Source organism: Canis lupus, chromosome 12 (genome assembly GCF_011100685.1).
Source record: "Canis lupus familiaris isolate Mischka breed German Shepherd chromosome 12, alternate assembly UU_Cfam_GSD_1.0, whole genome shotgun sequence".
Lineage (NCBI taxonomy): Eukaryota > Metazoa > Chordata > Mammalia > Carnivora > Canidae > Canis > Canis lupus.
Window position 1 is genome coordinate 24,970,155 of NC_049233.1, and position 22,083 is coordinate 24,992,237.

A 22,083-nucleotide genomic window follows, 5' to 3' on the forward strand; every position below is an offset into this window, starting at 1 on the left:
AGAGTCCCAGAGTAGGAGGGGAAGTCTACATTTTGAACAGTCTCCTAGCCAGAGGCTGCAGCATCCCAAGATATCCCCTAGGTTTGCTTCATAATTCATACCCATTGTTAAATCAGCAGATTGATTATAAGAACTGTAGCCTTTCTACAGAGCATTTGAGTGTGTGTATTGTTTAGCAGCAAGAATCCATACTGAGCAGCTATTAAGCAGAGTCTGGAATTTTTCATGATTGTAATCGCTTACTCCAGGATTTCCTTTTAGTTGTGGATCTGCATAAATCTTGCTTTGATTGTGGTTGTCTATGTAATCTAGCAGCTGTTGTTCATTATGTCATACTTGAATGCCTGCATCTGAATCAGTGTTGATGGAGTTGAGCATTGTGTCAAGGAGCTGACAGTTTACAAAGGTAGATGGCTTTAGATAGTATATACCATGCTATATTTCCTAATTTGTAAATGATACAATAGAAAAATGCATTGCGGGGAAGAGGATGGCATGGTATAGTGCAGAAACCAGGAATGGAGAATTAAAAGTCAAGTTCCTGCTACACTACTGAGTTGCTATCTGAACCAGGTTCTAACTCCTCCGAGCCCCCATTTCCTCATTTTTCATTTTTTAAAACATTTTTTTAAAAGATTTTATTTATTCATGAGACAGAGAGAGAGAGAGACAGAGACACAGGCAGAGGGAGAAGCAGGCTCCATGCAGGGAGCCCGACATGGGACTCAGTCCAGGGTCTCCAGGATCATGCCCCAGGCTGAAGGCAGCACTAAACTGCTGAGCCACCTAGGCTGCCCAATTTCCTCATTTTTCAAATGTAAATAAAAACTCTCTGGTTGTTGTGAGGATGTAATTAGAGGGATACTTTGCACATGTAAAGTGCTATTCAGATGTTACTTGTTTTAATAAACAGTAATTACCATATGTCAGGTCCTTGAACAAAAATTATTTTAGTTCTGGGGCACCTGAGTGGTTGGTTAAGCGTCCAACTCTTGATTTTGGCCCAGGTTGTATTAGGTTCATGAGATTGAGCCCTGTGTTGGGCTCTGTGCTCAGCGCAGAGTCTTGAGATTCTCTCTTACCTTCTGCTCCTCCCCCATGTGTGTATTTTTTCTCTCTCAAATAAATAATCTTAAAAAATAAAGGAAATTATTTCAGTTCAGACTTCCTATCAACACTGCAAAGCAGGCATTATTGCCTTTATTTGACAGATAAGAAACTTGGGATATAGTCTACAGAGCTTGCTGAAGGACTTATGCTAGTAAGTGATGGTTTCTTATTTAAGCTCCAGTTTATTCTTTTTTTTTTTTTTAAGATTTCAATTATTTATTTATTCATGAGAGACACACAGAGGCAGAGACACAGGCAGAGGGAAAAGCAGGCTCTCTGCGGAGAGCCTGATGTCGAACTCAATCCCAGGACCCTGGGATCCTTACCTGAGCCAATGGCAAATGCTCAACCACTGAGCCACCCAGGCATCCCAAGCTCCAGTTTATTCTTAACTGTGCTGCCGTGCTGTTAATAAGGGATCACTCGTAGAGATTTGAACTTTAACTACTGTTTGCATTACGCTTCTAAGAAATGGAAATGACATGTTACGCTAGGAATCAGGAGATCCAGACAGTCACTATATTTTTGTATTATTTTTGGGTAAGTTTTTAAAATATATTCTATTAAATACATATAAAACACTTGGCTATGTTTCTGCTAAGGTATATATGTAAAATGTGATTTTAATCTGTTTCAGAATAAAATTTCCTTTGACGTGATTAAAATATATTGTACAAATCTTATTTTAATATTTTCTTTTTATTTTAGTCATTCATACACTGGTCAAGATTACAGCATACAGAAAAATGCTGGGAAGATTTCTTTAGATCAGATCGATTCGGTAAGCTTCACATCCTTTTAATAAACTAGACCTTTGTCAGTGAAGAAGCACAGATTTTCTTTGGAGATTATTTTGGGGTGAGAAGATAGGAGAGATTATCATTTCATTGTTTGCCAGTCATTTTTAAAGGAGATCCCATGTGCTATACATGTGATTGTTTTTAATCATAGGAAAACTAAATAAGAAAATTGTTTGTTTGTATTCTGATAAACAGATTTTTTTTTTTTTTTTTTTTTTTTTAAGACAGGGAAGCAGGGGAGAGGGAGAGGGAGAGGAAGAGAGAAAATCTGAAGCAGGCTCCAAGCCCAGCATGGGGCTGATGTGGGGCTTGACCTCATGGCCCTGAGATCATGACCTGAGCTGAAACTAAGAGTCGGATGCTTAACCAACTGAGCCATCCAGGTGCCACTGATAAACAGAATTTAATCAGTTATTTCAAAGGAGAATTCTTTTAATTGGTGATCACTAAATACTGTTTGTCTGGGGCAGCCCGGGTGGCTCAGTGGTTTAGCGCCGCCTTCGACCCAGGGTGTGATCCTGGAGACTGGGGATCAAGTCCTGCATAGGGCTTCCTGCATGGAGCCTGCTTCTCCCTCTGCCTGTGTCTCTGCCTCTCTCTCTCTCTCTCTCTCTGTATCTTTCATGAATAAATAAATAAAATCTTTAAAAAAAAATAGTTTGTCTGTTTATATTTAAATACCGTAGACATTGAGGGGGGCATACCTGGCTGGCTCAGTTGTTAGAGCACATAACTCTTGATGTCTGGGTTGTGTGTTTGAGCCCTACACTGCATATAGAGATTACTTAAATATATAAACTTTAAAATAAATTGAATAAATTAGTGAGTGAATGAATGAATGCCCACCTACCTACCTACCTACCTACCAACCAACCTTACACATTGGGAAAAGAAGAGTTGGAAAATATTAAGTGCATCAGTTTGCTAGGGCTGCTGTAACAAAATACTACAGACTGATGCCTTGGAAAACAAATTTATTTTCTTGCAGTTCTGGAGGTTAGAACTCTGATATGAAGCTGTTGGCAAATTGATTTCTTCTGAGGCCTTTTTCCTTGGCTTTTAGATGACCACCTTCTCCCTGTGTTCCCATGTGATCTTTCCAGTATGCTCATGCATCCCTGGGTGTCTCTTCCTCTTCTTAGGACATTGGACTAGGCCCCTACCCTCATGACTTCATTTAACCTTAATTACCTCTTTAAAGATCCCATCTCCAAATACAGTCACATTCTGAGTTCTTAGAGGTTAGGACCTCAACATACGAATTTTGGGAGATTACAGTTCATTTTATAACACTAAGTATAGGCTTTTTTTGCTTGTGTTGCCACTAGATTAATGAACAGTTGATTTCAACTTCATTTTGTGGTTCTGTAGTAGAATGAAAGAGTAGCATACTTTACTATAATTTATAGAGTTTCTCTTTAATGCATTGTAGAATTTCTGCTCTATCCCAAAAAGGGAAAATACACCAGTCATAAATAATCTTTATTTAGATGGTTACCAAATTATTTACAATAAATTAAAAATACACTGACATTTTAATGCTTAGAAACAAGAATAAGGTGAGTAGGTAGGAAGAGACCAAGAGTTTTTAGAGACCAGAATGAATAGTTGTCTTCCTGTTAGGAAAAATAGCAATCTAGTACTTGGAGTTAATATGTCTAGAAATAATAATAGGATTGCCCATTTTGTACAGTTGAATTGAAATTTGTTGTTAAGGATGCCTCATCCTTTACTTTCCTCAAAGTTATTATCTTTAACCCTTCCTCCCTGCCGTATGATTTGTGTTTGTATTATGTGGATGGTTAGAAGTTAATTCTGTTCCTAATTCTATCAAGATGTTTTCCCATTCACAAGCAACAATGAGCTTCAGTGGATACTATAGGAAGACATAGAAATATAATCATTAATTCATTTGCTGAATATATATTGAGCCCATCAATTATGTACTAGCCACTGTGCTATGGATACAGAGGTGAATAAAACAGAAAATTCTCTAACTTTACGGACCTTACTTGAGGGAGGTAGACAACATAGTAAATAATAAATAAGCAATATAATGATAAATTATTTTAAGTGCTATAATGATCATATCTATGGGTCTCTGAGACCTTGGGCTAAATTAACAAAGATACATCTTTATTGGACCTCTAACTATATTGCCTCATTAATTAGTGTATTCCTTGATATCCTTAGTTTCTTCTTCATATGTTTTTTTTTAGATTTTTTTTCTTCCAACTGCATTCTGGCTTCCTTAATGACACTGTTTCTCCTGTGGCTCTCTCAAGTAGAGGCTGTTCGCTGTCCCTGTCCCTCCCCATCTTAAGATGAGTGTTTTCCTTGGTCCATATTCCCATTTCTAAAATCATTTCTTGCCTTTCATTGACAGAGCTCCAGCTCCTTTAAAGCTGTGTAATCCCATTAATACCATCTGATAGTTATCCTTGTTGCCAGTGCCCTTATCTCCTGCCCTCATCCATTGGTGACTGTAGCATGTTGTCATGGTTTCTTGCACTAGCACTACTCTGGATACTGTTCCTGGCCTCTATAATACCTATGTTAATAATTCATACATACTCTGGTCTTATAATTCCTTTGTTCAATATCCACAGTCCTTTTTCTATCCCATTGTTACCAACTCTAGACCCTATGTTTCCCATTTCCATTATTTGGACTACTTCCAAAGTCTCTTTTAAGTATCTTCCTTGCTTCTGTATATAGTTTGTTCACTATACAACAGCCAGAGCTCTCTTTGTTTATCAGATCATGTCAGTCTTCTGATCCATACTCTCTATTGAGTTTCCATCATATCTAGACTAAAATCTAAACTCATGGGATCCCTGGGTGGCGCAGCAGTTTGGCGCCTGCCTTTGGCCCAGGGCACGATCCTGGAGACCCGGGATCGAATCCCACATCAGGCTCCCGGTGCATGGAGCCTGCTTCTCCCTCTGCCTGTGTCTCTGCCTCTCTCTCTCTCTCTGTGACTATCATAAATAAACAAACAAACAAACAAACAAAAAAAACCTCATAACTATGGCCTGTAGTGCCAGTGTACTCATGGCATTTCTTCTCTGTTCTGGCTTGCTCACATGTTCCAGCCACTTGAACCTTCTTGCTATCTCTTGAACACACCATGTGCATTCTTTCTCAAGGTCTTTGCTTTTGTTTCCTTTACCTGGAACAGTATTCCTAGATCACATTTGACTAGAGTCCTATTTAAAATTCACATCTTAGTGCAATGCCAACTCCTCAGACAGGTGTTATGGGATGCCTAAATTAAAGTATTCCTCTCCTGTTTATATTTAATCCCAATACTCTATGTTATTTCCAGGGGTTTTGGAATTAGATGCTGTCTTTTTATGTCTGTGTTCATTGTCTGTCTTCTCCCATTAGAATGTAAGTTCTTTGTATTTGACTTCTTTGTTGTACACAGAGTAGTGTTCAACACTAGTGATTGGATGAGTAAAAAGTATTCAAGGAATTGTGCCAAAGGAAGCTAAAGTTGAACTGGATCTTGACAAATGGTTTGGCTTCAGCTAGATGGCATGGGGAGCAGGAGGGGTTGTACCCCAAGCAGGGTCAATGGAGTGACAAAAGTGAGAAGTTACAAAACATGACTGTGTGATCATGAAATAATCTAGCCTGCTGGAGCAAAGAGGTCATATTGGTAGAGTAACTTTTTTTATCCCTCCTGTCACAGTGCTTCTATGGCACTTGATTTATGCCTTTGTAAGAGCTCCTATTATAATTAATTGTGTGATTTTAACTTGTATAATAATGACTGTTTCTTTTTAGTTCACTTAACTGAATTAAAGGGGAAAATTATATTTTACTCATCTTCTTATTTCCCAAACCACCCAATACATATAGTTGAAAAATAGTTATATTGACAGAAACTTGGAATGTTCCTACTAAGGATGTTAAATTTCATTGGCGTTTTTAGATTGGAACAAAATTGAAGAAAAATAATTTGATAATAGTATGAAGGAACAAAGAAAGAACACATGAAAACAGTAGTCCTAGTGAGGGGAGATAGAGGCCTGACTGGATAAGTTTGGGGGTGGAAGAATTTCAAAGTTGTCAATAAGAGAAGTTGAAAAACCAGATGTTCTCTACAGGGAGCAGCAAAGGTAAACAAAGTGAGACCGGCTCCTGCTTTGGCAAAGTTGAACTTGCCAAGGAATACATGAGAGGGTGAGAATTAAAGTCTTGGGAGCAGGATATTGAGGAAGTCAAAGAGAATGCAACTGAAACCATAAATGAAAAAGTTTTTCTCTTTACTATCAATTTCTTTAGCACACTTATTTGAACTCACCTTTGGAGAACCCTTTCTCTTATTTTTGTGTTCTACTTTGTATTAGATTATTCTAAAATTTCACCTGTGGTTTAACAATTGTACTTTTGCACATTTATCCTGGGGAAATGCAATTTCCTATTCTCACAAAACCTGTACATTCATTTATTTGGAATAGCCCCAAGCTCAAAGCAACCTAGCTCCTTTAACAAGTAAATAGCTAAGGAAATTGTGGTACATCCATATGGACTATTACCCAGCAATAAAAAAGGAATGAATGATTGATACCTGCAACAACTTAGATGAATTTTGTGAGAATTATGCTGAGTAAAAAAGCCAATCTCAAAAGATTATATACTATACAATTCTATTTATATTAACACTCTTGAGATGACAATTATAGAGATGAACAGATTAGTAGTTGCCAAATGTTAGAGAATAGTGGGGGGTAAGGTTTTTTTTATTACTAGTGGATTGTATCAGGTGTCAGTTTCTTGTATTAATAGTTTTGCAAGGTATTCCTTTGGGGGAAACTGGGTGCATGATATCTCTGAGTTATTTTCTTAAAACTGCATATGAATCTATAGCTATCTCAAAAAGGTTAATTAAAAATTAAAAATAGAAAAAAATAAAATTAAAATTAAAAAATAAAATAAAATAAAATAAAATAAAAAAATAAATGGGTGAAATAAATTGTAATAATATGTTTTATTCAACCCAGGATACCCAAGATATTATCATCTCAACATGTAATCGGTATAAAAATGTTAACAGTTCATCGGTAATTGCAATAAGACATGCTTCTTCATAATTTTTGTTTCTAATAAGACTGAATTTACAATTTGCAAATTAGATTGGATTTGCAACAAATATTGTGAGGGGCCTGGTTAATCTTCCACATAACAAAAACCTCTTTTTTCTTGTAGCTTTCTACCAAATCCTTCCCACCGTGCATGCGTCAGTTACATAAAGCCTTGCGGGAAAATCACCATCTTCGTCATGGAGGTCGGATGCAGTATGGCCTCTTCCTGAAGGGCATTGGTTTAACATTGGAACAGGCATTGCAGTTCTGGAAGCAAGAATTTATCAGAGGAAAGATGGATCCTGACAAGGTAATTTTGAAAGAGCAGTAACCGAAATTTTAATTTGATTTGAAAACTAAAGGTCCGTTGGTCTATTTTTAAAGTATACCCCTGAAATGTAATTGAAAATTCTTTTTTTTTATTTTAATTTTTTTTTGTAGTTGAAAATTCTAAAAGATAAATTTGTCTACAATTTTATTCAGGTAAAAAGGAACTCATGTATTAATCTAATAGATGCTAAACAAAAGAATGAGAAAGTTTAATTGAAAGGATAAGATAGGAACAGCAGTGTAAGATTTCAAATAATGCTTAAATGAAAGATCTTTGTAGATATACTGCCAGGTGTCATTTAAGAACCGAAATTGTGTTCTGAGTTGTATTTCTATAGGACTGTAATATGTGTAGACATACATACATATGTAATGTTGTTTTCAGGACTAGGAGATATTGAGAACAAATAACACAGTTTTAGATGTTTTGTATTGTGTTATGCAGAATCTGTCATTGAGCATTTTTAGATAGACTTCTATCTCTAGAAACTTGAGAACTGTTTTTTCAGTCGATTCATCGTACTCAGATGCCCATTCCTGTCCTTATTTCTCTTTAGTAGTATTAGCTAATAACATTTTATTTTGGAAATATGGCGGGTTTTTTTTGACCCTTCCATGCCATGACTCAAGTTTTTATTTACTTTATTTTTTATTTTTATGTTTTAAAAAATATTTTATTTATTCATGAGAGACAGAGAGAGAGGCAGAGACATATGCAGAGGGAGAAGCAGGCTTCCTTTGGGGAGCCTGATGGCGAGACTCGATCCTGGGACTCTGGGATCATGACCTGAGCCAAAGGCAGACGCTCAACCACTGAGCCACCCAGGTGCCCCAAATCAAGTTTTGAAATGCTTATTCTTGGTTTGCTTCTTCCTAGAAAAGATAAATTATAGAACAAAGAATATTTACCACATAAATTTTTAATGACACTTTATTATGTTTTCTATTAGTTTGCTACAGTTGCTATCACAGAATACAACAGACTGAGTGCCTTAAACAACAAGAACTAACTTTTCACAGTTCTGAAAGCTGAAAGTCTAAGATCAAGGTGTGGGCAGATTTGGTTTCTCCTGAAACCTCTTCCCTTGGCTTCCAGGTAGCTCCCTTCTCACTCTGTCCTCAAGTGGCCCTTTCTCTGTATGTTCACTTCTCTGATATTTCTTCCTCTTCTTATAAAGACATGAACCATATTGGATTAGAGTCCCACCCTTATGACCTTATTTAACCTTAATTATCTCCTTGTTTTTTTAAAGCATTTATTTAAATTTAAGTTAGCACGCAGTGTAAAATTTGTCTCAGGTGTACAATACAGTGATTCAACACTTCTGTATATCACCTGGTGCTCATCATAACAGATGTACTCCATAATCCCTAACAACTATTTCACCCATCCCCCAACCACTTCCCCTCTGGTAACCATCAGTTCTTACCATAGTTAAGAGTCTACTTTTTGGTTTGCCACTCTCTTAATTGCCTTTTAAAATGCGCTGTCTCCAAATATAGTCACATTGGTTGTTAGGGCTTCAACACATGAATCTTAGGAGAATACAGTTCAGTTTATAACACATCTGTAGCTTTATATATTTTTTAAAAGTTCAGATTCTTTTATAATATACTACCAAAAGCTCTTATAATTTTTGCAGATTTGTTTTTAAAATTGTCTTTATTGATAATTATCCATAGAATTTTTAAGTTGTCATTTAATAGTTTTTTTTTAAACACATTTTGGATGTTTCTTAGACCTCTATTATATGTCCTTTATTTTAAAGGTAGCATACTGGGCAGCCCTGGTGGCGTGGCGGTTTAGCACCACCTGCAGCCCGGGGTGTGATCCTGGAGATCCCGGATTGAGTCCCACGTCGGGCTCCCTGCATGGAGCCTGCTTCTTCCTCTGCCTGTATCTCTGCCTCTTCACTCTCTGTGTGTCTCTATGAATAAATAAGTAAAAAATCTTTAAAAAAAAATTAAAGGTAGCATACTTTACAGAAAATGTGAAAAATACAGAAAAATTTACTTGCCATTTCCCCATTCAGAAATAATAATATGTCACACGTTAGCCTTTCTCTCTAATGTAGATAGCTAGCTAGATCATTGTGGGAGGGTTTTCCGCCATTTTAAAAGTTGGCATTTCGTTATGTTAATTTCCCCAGGTAATAGAGTAAATTTTGAAACTATCATTTGGATTAATTGCACAACATATCCTTTGAAAGTGTTATAATTTGTTTAATCGTTCCCGTTACTGAGCATTTCATTCTGTTTGACTCTGTCATAAATGTTATTGCAACCAATATCCTGAGCATGTAAATCTTTGATTATAGTTCTGATTTTGTCCTCTCTATATATTCACCAGGGAATAAATTTACCTCATGAAAAACTACACAGCTTTAAAGTTTTGGTGTATGTTATATGAAACAACTGTTTGAAAAGGTTTTAAATTAGACTCTCATCAAGTTTTATGACAATCTTGCTTTGTCACTGGCATCATTATATATTATTCCTTTTTTTAGGAATTTGGTGTAGTAAGCAGACAGATGTACTAGGTTAGTACATCGAGAGAGAGAGGGAGGGAGGTAAGGAAGAAAACATATTTATTATATCCAGTGGCTAATGTCATTTTGGAAGCTGATAAGTCCCAAGATCTGCTAGTCCGCTTTCTGGGGACCCAGGAGAGCTGATGGTGTAGTTCAGTTGGAAGACTGGCAGACTTGAGACTCATGCAGAACCAGTGCTTTAGTTTGAATCTGGAGGCAAGAAAAACCCATATCCCAGCACAAAACAATCAGGTGAGAGGAAAACCTGTCTTACTCACAGGAGGGTCTGTCAGCCTTTTTGTTTTGTTCAGGCCTTCAAAGGATTGGGTGAGAATCACTGACATTGGGGAGAGCAATCTGCTTTACTCAGTGTACCACTTCAGTTGTTAAACTAATCTGGAAACACCCTCACAGACACACCTAGGATAATGTTTGACCAAATGTCTGAGCACCCTGTGGCCCAGTCAAATTGATACATAAAATTAACTGTCATAGTCGTTAAATATTTATGAGCTGTACAGAAAGTTAAGCCATAATTTTATTTTATTTATTTTAACGATTTTATTTATTTATTCATGAGAGACACACACAGAGAGAGAGGCAGAGAGATAGGAGAAGACGGATCTATGCAGGAAGCCTGAAGCGGGACTCAAGCCTGAAGCGGGACTCTGGGAACACACCCTGAGTCAAAGGCAGATGCTTAATTACCAAGCCACCCAGGTGTCCCAGGCCATAGTTTTAGAGTGATAAGAGAGAAGTTGAGCTAGCTTTTAGCTTTTTTGTGCTATAAACTAAGAGGGGAGGAGGAAAGAGAGAGAAGGGGAAACTTACTATGAGTGCTAGGTGCTTGTCTGTGCACCTGTTCACTGACTACCTTCTTTTATGTATATCTGGGATGGCCTGTGTATCGGTGTTCTGAGTATGTAATTATTTTCAAACCTGTGTTTGAAAAAAATTTTAAGTGGGCTTTTAATTTTGCAATGTCAAAGTAGTTTACTCAAAAATTATTGTAAAAGAAAATCAATAAATAATTTTTACCTTTCTAGATAATATATGCAGTTTATATTTTCATTAGTTTATTATTGATTACAGCAAATATATTATTTTGACTGAAGATTTTAAGTTACACTTATAATTCACTGTGTCTGTCTATTGTTAAGAGTCTGTATTTGTAATTTTTTAAAAACTTTTTATTTGAGAGAAAGCACAAGCAGACTCCTGACTAAACAGGGAGCCTAATGTGGGAATCCATTCCAGGATCCTGAGATCATGACTTGAGCCCAAGGCAGATGCTTAACTGACCAAACCACCCAGGCACCCCTAGAGTCTGTATTTGTAAATAAATGTTCATGTTCTTCTCAATTATATCTTCTCTTGCATATTTTTGCAGTGAAATGTCATTTAGTTTATTAAAATATTCTCTTCAGTTTAATTACTGTACCTATTTATTAAGTGACACATATAATTAAAAATACTCCTTTTGGGCAGCCCTGTGGCTCAGCGGTTTAGCGCTGCCTTCAGCCCAGGGTGTGATCCTGGAGACCAGGCTCCCTGTCTGTGTCTCTCATAAATAAATAAAATTCTTTTCAGTTTTTTTTTTTAAGATTTTATTTATTTATGAGAGACACAGAGAATGAGAGAGAGAGACAGAGATACAGGCAGAGGGAGAAGCAGGCTCCATGCAGGGAGCCCGACGCTGGACTCCATCCCAGGTCTCCAGGATCACACCCCGGGCTTCAGGCGGCGCTAAACCGCTAAGCCACCGGGGCTGCCCTTTTTTCAGTTTTAGAAGAATGTATGTTTGTAGGAATTTATTTCTTCTAGGTTGTCCAATTTCTTGGCCTATAATTTTTTATAGTAATCTCTTATAATCTTTTGTATTTCTGTGCTGTTGGTTGTTATTTCTCCTATTTTATTTCTGATTATATTTATTTGGGTCTTCTCTCTCTCCTCTCCCCCTCTCTCCCTCTCTCCCTCTTTTCCCCTTTCCTCCATTTTTTTTTTGATAAGTCTGACTTAAGGTTTATCAATTTTTTCTTTCCAACGAATCAGTTCTTGGTTTCACTGATCTTTCCTATGTGTTTTTTTTTTCTTTTTAAAGTCTTTATGCCATTTATTTGTGCTCAAATCTCTATTATTTCATTCTAACCTTGGACTTTGTTCTTTTTTTAGTTCCTTTAGGTGTAAGATGAGATTGGGGTTTTTTTGTTTTTTGTTTTTTTTTTTTTTGAGCTTTTTCTTTTTTCTCGAGATAGGCTTGTATAGTTGTATATTTTCCTCCTAGAATTGCTTTAGTTTCATCCCAAAGATTTTGGACCATTATGTTTTATTTTCACTTGTCTCCATGTATTTTTTTAAATTTCTACTTTAATTTCTTTGATGACCCAGTGTTTGTTTACTATCATGTTTAGCTCCAAGTGTTTGTGTTTTTTCCAGTTATTTTTTTTTTTTTTTGTGATTGGTTTCTATTGTCATACTGTGGTTGCCATTGGAAAAGATACATGATATGATTTCATTCTTCTTACATTTATTGAGATTTGTGATCTATCCTGGAGAATGTTCCATATGCTTCCTTATTGGTTTCCTGCCTGAATGATTTATCCATTGGTATAAATGGGGTCTTAAAGTCTGTTCTATTATTATATTACTATCAGTTACTCTCTTTATTTCTGTTAATATTTGCTTTGTGTATTTAGGTTCCAATGTTGGGTGCATAGATATTTACAACTATCCTATCCTCTTGTTGGATTGATCCCTTTATCATTATGTAATGCCTCTATATTTTGTTATAGTCTTTGTTTTAAAGCCTATTTTGTCTGATAGAAGTAATGCTACCCTAGGTTTTTTTGTTTACTTTTTTCTCTCATTTTCATGGACATCTTGTTTGAAACTCTCTATGGTTCTTAAACCTGGACATCTCTACTTTCCCCCCTAGTTTAGGGACGTTTTCAGTTATTATTTTTTCATAGAAGTTTTCTGCCCCTTTGTGTCTCCTCCATCTTGGACCCTTATAATGTGAATGGTTGCTTGATTTTGTCCAAGATATCCCTTAACCTATCCTCATTTTTTAAGATTTTTTTCTTTTTGCTCTTCAGCCTGGTGACTTTCTAATTGCCTTGTCTTCCAGATGACTGATCCATTCTTCTGCACCTAGTAATTTACTCTTGCCTTCCTCTAGTGTATTTTTTGTTTTAGTTGTTGTATTCTTCAACTCTGGTTGTTTTTTTTTTTTTTATTTTTTCTCTTTGTTGGAGGTCTTTTTTTTTTAAGATTTTATTTATTCATTCATGATAGACATAGAGAGAGAGAGAGAGAGGCAGAGACACAGGCTGAGGGAGAAGCAGGCTCCATGCCGGGAGCCCGATGTGGGACTCAATCCCGGGACTCCAGGATCGTGCCCTGGGCCAAAGGCAGGCGCTAAACCGCTGAGCCACCCAGGGATCCCCTTTGTTGGAGGTCTTACTGAGTTCTTCTCCACTCCTTTCCATCCCAGTGAGCATCTTTGTAACCATTACTTTAAACTATTTATCAGGCATATTCTGTTTCATTTTATTTAATTTTCTCATTTATTTGTTTTGTACTTTTTGGGGAGCCTATTCCTCTGCCTTCCCATTTTGCTTTACTTTCAGTGTTTGTTTCTGTTAGATTTAGAGGGAACAGTTACTTCTTCTAAATTTGGGAGAAATGATTTTGTGTATGATTGTTCTCTTTGTCGCCCATGTATGCTTTGTCATTTGGGCTGGCTGGCTAGAGCTGTGGCTGGAGCTGTGGGGCCAGGGTATGGGCTAGGAGTCATGGGGCCATGCTGGGGAGAGTGCTGGAGCTGAAGTGAGTCTAGGCTGAGGTATCCTAAGGCTCTCTGTGCAGAGGATGCCCTGGCAGGACAGCTAGAGTTGAAGTGGGTGCAGGCTAAGGGGTTCCTGGTGTTCTTTGTTCAGGGGACACCCCAGCAGGACTGTTGGAGCTGAAGGGCATGCGATCTGGTGATCCTGGGGCACTCTCTATAGAAAGTGCCCTGTATAGAAAGTGCCCTGGCAGACCAGCTAAAGCTGAAGTGGGTCTGAGCCAATGTGGTCCTGGGGCTGTCTCTGCAGAGGGTACCCTGACAGGACAGCTGAAGCTGAAATGGGCCTAAACTGGATTGTTCTCTGATTCTCTGCACAGAAGGTGTCCTGATGTGGTGTTGGGACCAAGATGGGACATGGGCCTGGGAGTCCTTGAGCACGCTGTGCAGGACACCTTGGTAAGACAACTATAGCTGAAGTGGCCACAGACTGAGTTAGTCCTGGGGCTCTCCACACAGAGGGCACCATGCCCAGTATGAAATGGTTTAAGTCATTGTGGTCCCTGTTCTCTCCATGCAAAAGGTGCCCTGGCAGGACAGCTGAGGGTAGAGGGTATAAGCCAGGAATACTGGGCTTCTCCACATAGAGGGTACCCTGGCAGGACAGCTGAAGCTGGGATGGGTGTAAGTTGGAGTGTCCCAGGGTACTCACCACAGGGGGAGCCCTGGCAGGGTAGCTGGAGCTGAGGCTGGTATGGTTGGTATCTTTTCTTCTTCTTTTAATAGTAGATTTTCTTTTAAGTAATCTCTGCACCCACCAAGGGGCTCAGGTCCTCAACCCCAAGATCAAGGGCTGCTTGCTTCATGGACTGAACCAGGCAAGTGCCCCTGGGTTAGAAGTTCTGGACATTCTGCACAGGGTGCACATCATCAGGGTGGCTAGAACTGAAAGCAGGTCTTGGTTGGGAGGTCCCAGAGTGCTCTACATGCGGTGTACCCTTGAAAGCTGTCAGAAGCTGATGTGATATGAGCCTGGTGTGTTCAGGGGTATCCCTGTGTACTCTGCCCTGGGGCACCTTGATGGAATGGCTAAGGCTGGCATAGGCCCAGGACTCACTGAGTTGGCAGGTCAATTAGGGTACATGAGCCCTGCCTCCTTTTACATCAGCAAGGTGAAGGGGCACCATAAACCAAGGCTTTTGCCAGCACCTCTAACATGGAGAGAGTTCTGACATTTGGCTGAGCTCTAGGGCCGGCCTTTTTAAATGCTAGTTGCCCTTAGAAACCACAAACTTTCCTCTCTGCCCTTTTCTTCCTTGTCCCTCTGGGGCTGATGTGGGCTAGGGAACCTAGTGCTGGATGAAGCAGCAAGCCAGGGGTGGTGATGGGACCCTGCTCCAGTCTGCCCTCTCAAGGTGGAGGGGAAGTGCAAATCATGGTGTTCATTAGTCCCTTAGATCCAGAAAGAGTTCTAGCAGCACCCCTGCCCTTTGGCAGAGTTCTAGGGATAGCTCTTTTGTAAGTTGGTTGCTCTTTTAAACCAGGGCTTTTTTCCCTGTGTCCTAGGGAAGATAAATCTGCTCCTGGTCCCTCAGTACTATCCCTCCCCACTGCAGCATTCAGGTTGGGGACTCCTTCATTATCATCTCTCTCTCTCACTATTCTTTCTTGCCATTCTCTATTTTGTTGTGCAAAAGCTGTTTAGTCAGCCCTTGGTTCTTTGTCAGGAGATAGTATTTTATTTTATTTTTTTAAAAGATTTTGTTAATTTATTTGACACAATGAAAGCACAAGCAGGGGGAGTGGGAGCAGGAGAGGGAGAGGCTTCCTGCTTAGCAGGGAGCCTGACGCAGGGCTCCATCCTGGGACCACCTGAGCTGAAGGCAGACACTTAACCGACTGAGTCACTCAGGTGCCCCAGGAGGTAGTATTCTATAAAGAACTATGGATTTGGTGTGTCTATGGAGGAAGTGAGTTTAGGTTCTTCCTGTGTCACTAACTTGGACCAGAACTTCAAAAACAGCCTTTTCAGTTACCCTTGTTGTTGGGCGGGAGGAGGATGAAGACATTTTAAAATTGAATTTAGGTTGTCAAACTGGATTCTTTGGATTTGTAAATGATTCTCCAAGAGGTATTTGAAAATTTAAATTTCCTTAAATAATTTCTGAGATTCCTAAAATAAATGTACCTATGCTTTATGGAAGTAAAATAGATTTAATTAATTATAGTGCAGTTTTATGCAAGTTTTTTTAGTTGTAATTTTAATTTACATGCCAGTCTACCTGAAGAAAAGCCTCACCCTGTGTGTAAGAGATGAAATTAATCAAACCTCTATTTAAAGCCTGAAAAAAATATACCCCTAAAACACTCTTCCACTTGGAACTTGAATATTAAATTGTATCAACCACTAGCTTTAAGAATTGAACCAGATAATTCTTCTAATAAATTTAAAGCAATGTGTCCTCTTAATCAGATTGCTTATAGTGGTGTTGTTTTGAATTGCCTTGACCTGACTCTGTTGGATATTAAGCACAATATATATCATGTACATTTTATATTGCTGAAATTCCTGTCCCTGATGATTACATACTGAAGGTCTACTACATGTTGTTATAATTGGATCAAGCTAAAGATAAGCTTTTGTCCTTGAATCCAGCCTCCATCATGACTTGAAACAGACTTATATGTCATTAAAATTTGATCAGCAAAGGAGTAAGTATTTAGCTGAGGGTGGTGGTGTATGAGTCATATTTATAGCTGAGGTTTTTGTTTTTAAGACCAATAGTTCTCCTAAGACTCTTCCCAGAAGCATCAGCTTCTTCATCATCTAGGAATTTGTTAGAAATGCACATTCTCTGAATCAGACTCAGGGAGTGGGTCCCACAGTTTGTGGTTTAACAAGAATCCCAGGAGAAATTAATGCACTCTAAAGATCATAAACCAGTGTTTTAGATATTGTCCTTATAGGTATATAAATTGGTTATTAGCTTATCAAAATATAGACATTGAAAATCTTCAGCTCTCATTCGTTCTCCTGTAGGCAATTTGAGCATAATATGTTGTCTTTTATCAGTAGCCCACACATATATATTTAAGTCCCTACTGCATGTCAGGTACTAATATATACTAAATGAATGAATATGTACAGCAATAGCTGGTGTACTGCGAAATGAATATCCATTATCTCTAGTGTTGATCCCGTGAACCCTTGTGGAAGCTGGGCTGGATGGACCTGGATAACTCAAAGCTAATTGCCTTCAACCATGAGTACTTTCATCCATTTACTGTATAGAGTGCTTTACAAATATCATTTCATATGTGCTTAGTGACATGAAAAAGGTTGGAAAGAACTAATATAGAGTACAGATTTGGAATCAGACTGAGTTCAGATTTGGTTCCACTATATACAAACCTTTGGCAAATCATCTGATACTTGTCCTTATCTATAGAATGTGGATGGTAATTACATTTATGTATGATAAATACACAAATGTGTCTCAATATTTTGTTGATTGTTGTGAGGTTCAAAGTTTGGTATAGATTCTTACACAGTCAGTGCTTGCTATTCTTACTCTAGGAGTTCCTAGGAAGGAGAGGTTAAGTTGGCCTGGAGTAATCAGCAAAATTCCCACAGTTAGAATAAAGTTTGTGTTGGCTTATTAAGAGGTTTCATGTAACCTGGAATGGAGAGAGAAGTTAAGGGGGAAGAAGAGAATTAGGGACCAAATTCCAACAGAGATCATTCGTCCTAGGAAATGTTGAAGGGTTATAAACTAGTGGAATGTATTTCAGGCTGTATTCTTGGGAGCCCTTGGGTTCAGTTAACAAATGGTGGCAGAAGTTCATAGGGAGATTGAGTTGTCTGATATGTGTCCTGCTTCCCCTCTCCCCTTTAAATATCAAATATAGGGCAGCACCGGTGGCTCAGTGGTTTAGCGCCGCCTGAAGCCTGGGGTGTTGATCCTGGAGACCCGGGATCGAGTCCCACGTCAGGCTTCCTGCATGGAGCCTGCTTCTCCCTATGCCTGTGTCTCTGCCTGCCTTTCTCTCTCTCTCTCTCTCTCTCTCTCTCTCTCTGAATAAATAAATAAAAAATCTTTAAAATAAATAAATAAATATGAAATATATTTGTGTCTTCATCTACTTTCATATGTTGGAATTTTGTGTAAGATTTCACTTAAATGGAGGATTTTGCTACTTAAAAATGTTTTGAAAATACTGTTCTAGTTTATTTGTGGTATAGAATTTAGAAAAACATGGGGGATGAGGAAAGAGTAAAAGAAGAAAGATAAGTGCCAGAATGTAGTTGCTTTAAATGAACTTTGGTTTTAGTCAAGAGAAAGAAGTTGTTAGTGGATTTTATTTTATTTTTTTTAATTTTTATTTATTTATGATAGTCACACACACACAGAGAGAGGCAGAGACACAGGCAGAGGGAGAAGCAGGCTCCATGCACCGGGAGCCCGACGTGGGATTCGATCCTGGGTCTCCAGGATCGCGCCCTGGGCCAAAGGCAGGCGCCAAACCGCTGCGCCACCCAGGGATTCCTGTTAATGGATTTTAAATAGGGAGGGGAATTATTGTTTTCAGGAGGTTAATCTAGAGAAGCATACACACTTGAAATGGGGAGGGAATAGGAATGGGATAAATAGTTCAACAGATTAAGTCTTATTGTAATAGTGATAACAAAATGGAAAAGGTGGATTTAAGAAATGTTTTGAGGAATAGTTTCTAGAGTAGCATCAGGAAAGAATGTAATTTAACTCAGATGATCAGCCTAGGTAATTAGAAAAGTTAGAAGTTCCATGAACATAGGTGATGGGTAGGAAACTGAATTGTCTAGGATTAGAGTGGAGGAGAAATTGATCATAAGTTTGGTTTTAGGTGTAAATTTGAAATGATGTCCAAATAGAAATTCTTGTTGGTTCATTGGTTGGCTTGTTTGTTCCTGACTTCATTTCTTGATTATTTATTGAGTACTTATATTGCGAAAGGCACTGTTTTGTGAGAAGAAACGTGAGTATGTGGATTTGAGAGTCATTGAAGTAAAAATGAGAGAAAAGTCCTTTGATGGTAAATAATCTGGTGAATGGTCATTGATATAAAAATGAGAGAAGGGCAGCCTGGGTGGCTCAGCAGTTTAGTGCCACCTTCAGCCCAGGGTGTGATCCTGGAGACCGGGATCGAGTCCCAAGTCAGGCTCCCTGCATGGAGCCTGCTTCTCCCTCTGCCTGTGTCTTTGCCTCTCTCTCTCTCCCTCATGAATAAATAAATAAATAAAATCTTTTTAAAAAATGAGAGAAAAATCCTTTGAAGGTAAATAAGCTGGTGAATGGAGAGTATAGAGAGAAATTTAGAGAGCAGAGAAGTCAACCAGGAGGGAATATCCACTGTTTGAGATGGAAATGGAGGAGCCTAAAGTAAAAGCAGAATTATCAGAAATATTGGAGTAAAAGAGAGAAAACAGTCCAGGGTCATTGACACTGCAAAAGAGGACGATTTCAAGAGTAAGGTATACTTGCTACTTTAGGCATGGATATTGATTTTAGGAAGGCACTCTAGAATAAGAACAGAAGACAGATTTCCTAGTCTTATTGACCGTATGTGGAAATGGAGGCAATGGAAATAGAGTATTTATTCTTGAAGTCTCAGAAATCAGGAAGAAAAGAAATAGAACAGTAGCTACAGAAGACGACTGGGCCCCCATCTAAGGTAGCACCTCCTACTACTCTTTTCCCCCTTATCCTACTCAATCTTTTTGGCATAACATTTATCAGTACCTGAAACAATATATATTAAGTTATTAGTTTATTTTGTCTCATAAGAATGTAAGCTCTACTGGGGTACTGGGGGCAGGGCTTTTTAAATTTTTTTGTTATATACATAACTGACACTGAATAAAGGAATTAATGAGGCAAAAAAAAAAAGAAAAAGAAAGAAAAAGAAAGAAAGAAAGAAAGAAAGAAAGAAAGAAAGAAAGAAAGAAAGAAAGAAAGAAGACAACTGGGCCAACCAAAGATTGTTTTTATGCCCCAATGGGCAGAATCAGTGAAACTCTTAGAAATGGAGATGTTCTGGGAATAACTGAAAAAACAAGGCTCAAGGAAAGGGAAAGGTAATTTGTAAATATATATTCATAGTGTAAAAATCTCCTCCCATATGATGCTCTCTGAGAGTAGGGAACATTTCTGCCTTTTTTACTGCCATACGCTTGGCACTGGGCACAGCACCTGAGAGTTACAGATGTTCAATCGTTTGTTGAATGAATTGCATAAGGAGTTCAGTGAGGATCCCTATTTGTCTGAGACCTGAAGAATGTATGAGGACTTTAAGTTGGTTAAGAAGTGTTTAAAGGAAAGAAGAAGAGCTGGGGAAACTCATGCTGACTGCTCATCTTTTCAATAAAGTAGGCAGGCAAATTATTTACCAGAAAGGTCCAATGCAATTAAGGCTTAAGGAAAGTTGAAGAAAGTGTAGAATAACACTTTCTGGAAATATGCTAAGTAACTCACCTAAAATAAATAAAACGATTGGTAAGCTACAGAATGATTACAATTTGATCATTTACTGAATGCCTAGCATATGTCAAGCACTACAATTAATACTTTACATGCAATTAATACTTTACATGCACCATCTTATGGAATCCTTTAAATAGTCCTAGGAAATAGGTATTATTTATGTCAGTTTACTAATGAGAATATTGTTCTAAGCCATAAATTTGTAATTGGCTAAGTCAGCACTTTATACTACTTTCTTTAGTAATGTCCTGTGGCCCTAGAGCAGAAGCAGAGAGGATGGATGGTAAATTTATTCTGGTTCAGGAACTGACAAAACAGGCATGCTGTTATTAAATCCTTCCTATGTTCCTTATTTCATTTAATCTCACAACAACACTGCAAGGTAAATATTGCCTTCCTTTTATGGAGAGTTTTTTTTTTTTTTAAGATTTTATTTATTCTTGAGAGACGGGGGGGGGGGTGGGGGGGGGGCGGGGGGCAGAGACACAGGCAGAGGGAGGAGCAGGTTCCACGCAGGGAGCCTGACATGGGACTTGATCGTGGGTCTCCAGGATCACGCCCTGGGCCGAAGGCAGGTGCTAAACTGCTGAGGCATCCAGGCTGCCCCTTTTATGGAGAGTTTAATGAGTTTTTCCCAGGTGCAGAGGTGGCACATGATCAGACCCCAGTTAGAACCCAGGTCTGTTTTATTCCAAACCCTGGGCTTTTCCCAGTGATCTCAAGAAGAATAGATAATGTTTAGGTTGACATTGGTGTGACCAACCATATAGACTTAAGAGGCCACAGTTAAGAACAGAGATTTTCAGTTTTAATCACCTGAGCTTTAGTCATATCAATTAAAATGGGGACAATAGTAATGCCTGCTAAAATGTTGTAAAGAATTAAGTATATATATGAAATACTATGTAATCTGTAAAGTGTCAAACCAATATTAGTTAATAATTTAAAAACAATAAATGTTATCTATAATCATTTACATGTTTTCTCAATGTACTAATGAACCTTTAACTTGTAGACTGAAACCTTAATAGTTTACTGATTGGTTATGTTAATTATAATAGTTGATTGTTTTGGTTTTTCTTTCAAAGCACACTTTGTTTTGTTTGAATATTCACATCAGTGATATCCTAAGAAAGTAATTTGAATGCAATAAAAAGTAGTTTCACTGTTGTTCTTGGGTACCAATTTTTCAAGGTACATTTAGCAGTTACCAAGTCATCTGGAATATATTTTTTTAAGGTTTCATTGTGCAAAATTTCTGTTATATTCTCTCTTCTAAACACTTTAATGTATGATAAATATGTGTGCATATTATGGGTTTATCTCTTATCTCCAGGCCTTCCATTGCATTTGGAATAAAAATTTTAGATAACATAGTATAAGAATTAATATTTAAACATTGACTTGAGCAAGTTGGACTTGATTTCATGAATTGTCAAGAGGGTAGCTAGTCAAGTTTTCAATTAAATTATGTAGTGTGTTAAGTCTATTGTTAGAATAAAACAGATGTTATTATTCCTCCCTCCCAACACTATTTCTGGTTAAAATTAACTTTAGTTAAGTCTAATTGCTTTTGGTGTTCACTCCAAATGCTTTTCAATTCTTAAACTATGAAAATGAAGTAAAAAGTAGAAGACTTGAATTTTAATCATTTATAACTATTGTCTTATCAGTGATACCCTATGGATTAGGTTTTTATTAAAATGACATTTTATTCAACTCTATAAAAAGTAGGTTAAAATTTTGTTGTTAAAGTATGCATTGCTTTCAGGAGAGAATGACAAGAAGGTACTAGTTTCACAGAGTATGTCTTAATTACCATGTCTTTCCTGGTGGTAAATTGTCTCCAGATAAATTGGATATGAATAAGTTCTAAAATGGGTCAGACTTCTGATACTGAGGGTTTTTTTTTTT

General features: G+C 37.8%; 1 protein-coding gene across 2 annotated transcripts in view; it reads left to right on the forward strand.

Annotated features, from left to right (window-relative positions):
• Positions 1-22,083, forward strand: part of PRIM2 (DNA primase subunit 2) — a 307,686-nt gene that overhangs the window by 198,042 nt on the left and 87,561 nt on the right. For both annotated transcript variants that reach the window (XM_038554418.1, XM_038554419.1), the window contains exons 9-10: positions 1,819-1,891; positions 7,128-7,313. In XM_038554418.1, the coding sequence (XP_038410346.1) occupies positions 1,819-1,891; positions 7,128-7,313 (259 nt within the window). The remainder of the gene's footprint in view (positions 1-1,818; positions 1,892-7,127; positions 7,314-22,083) is intronic.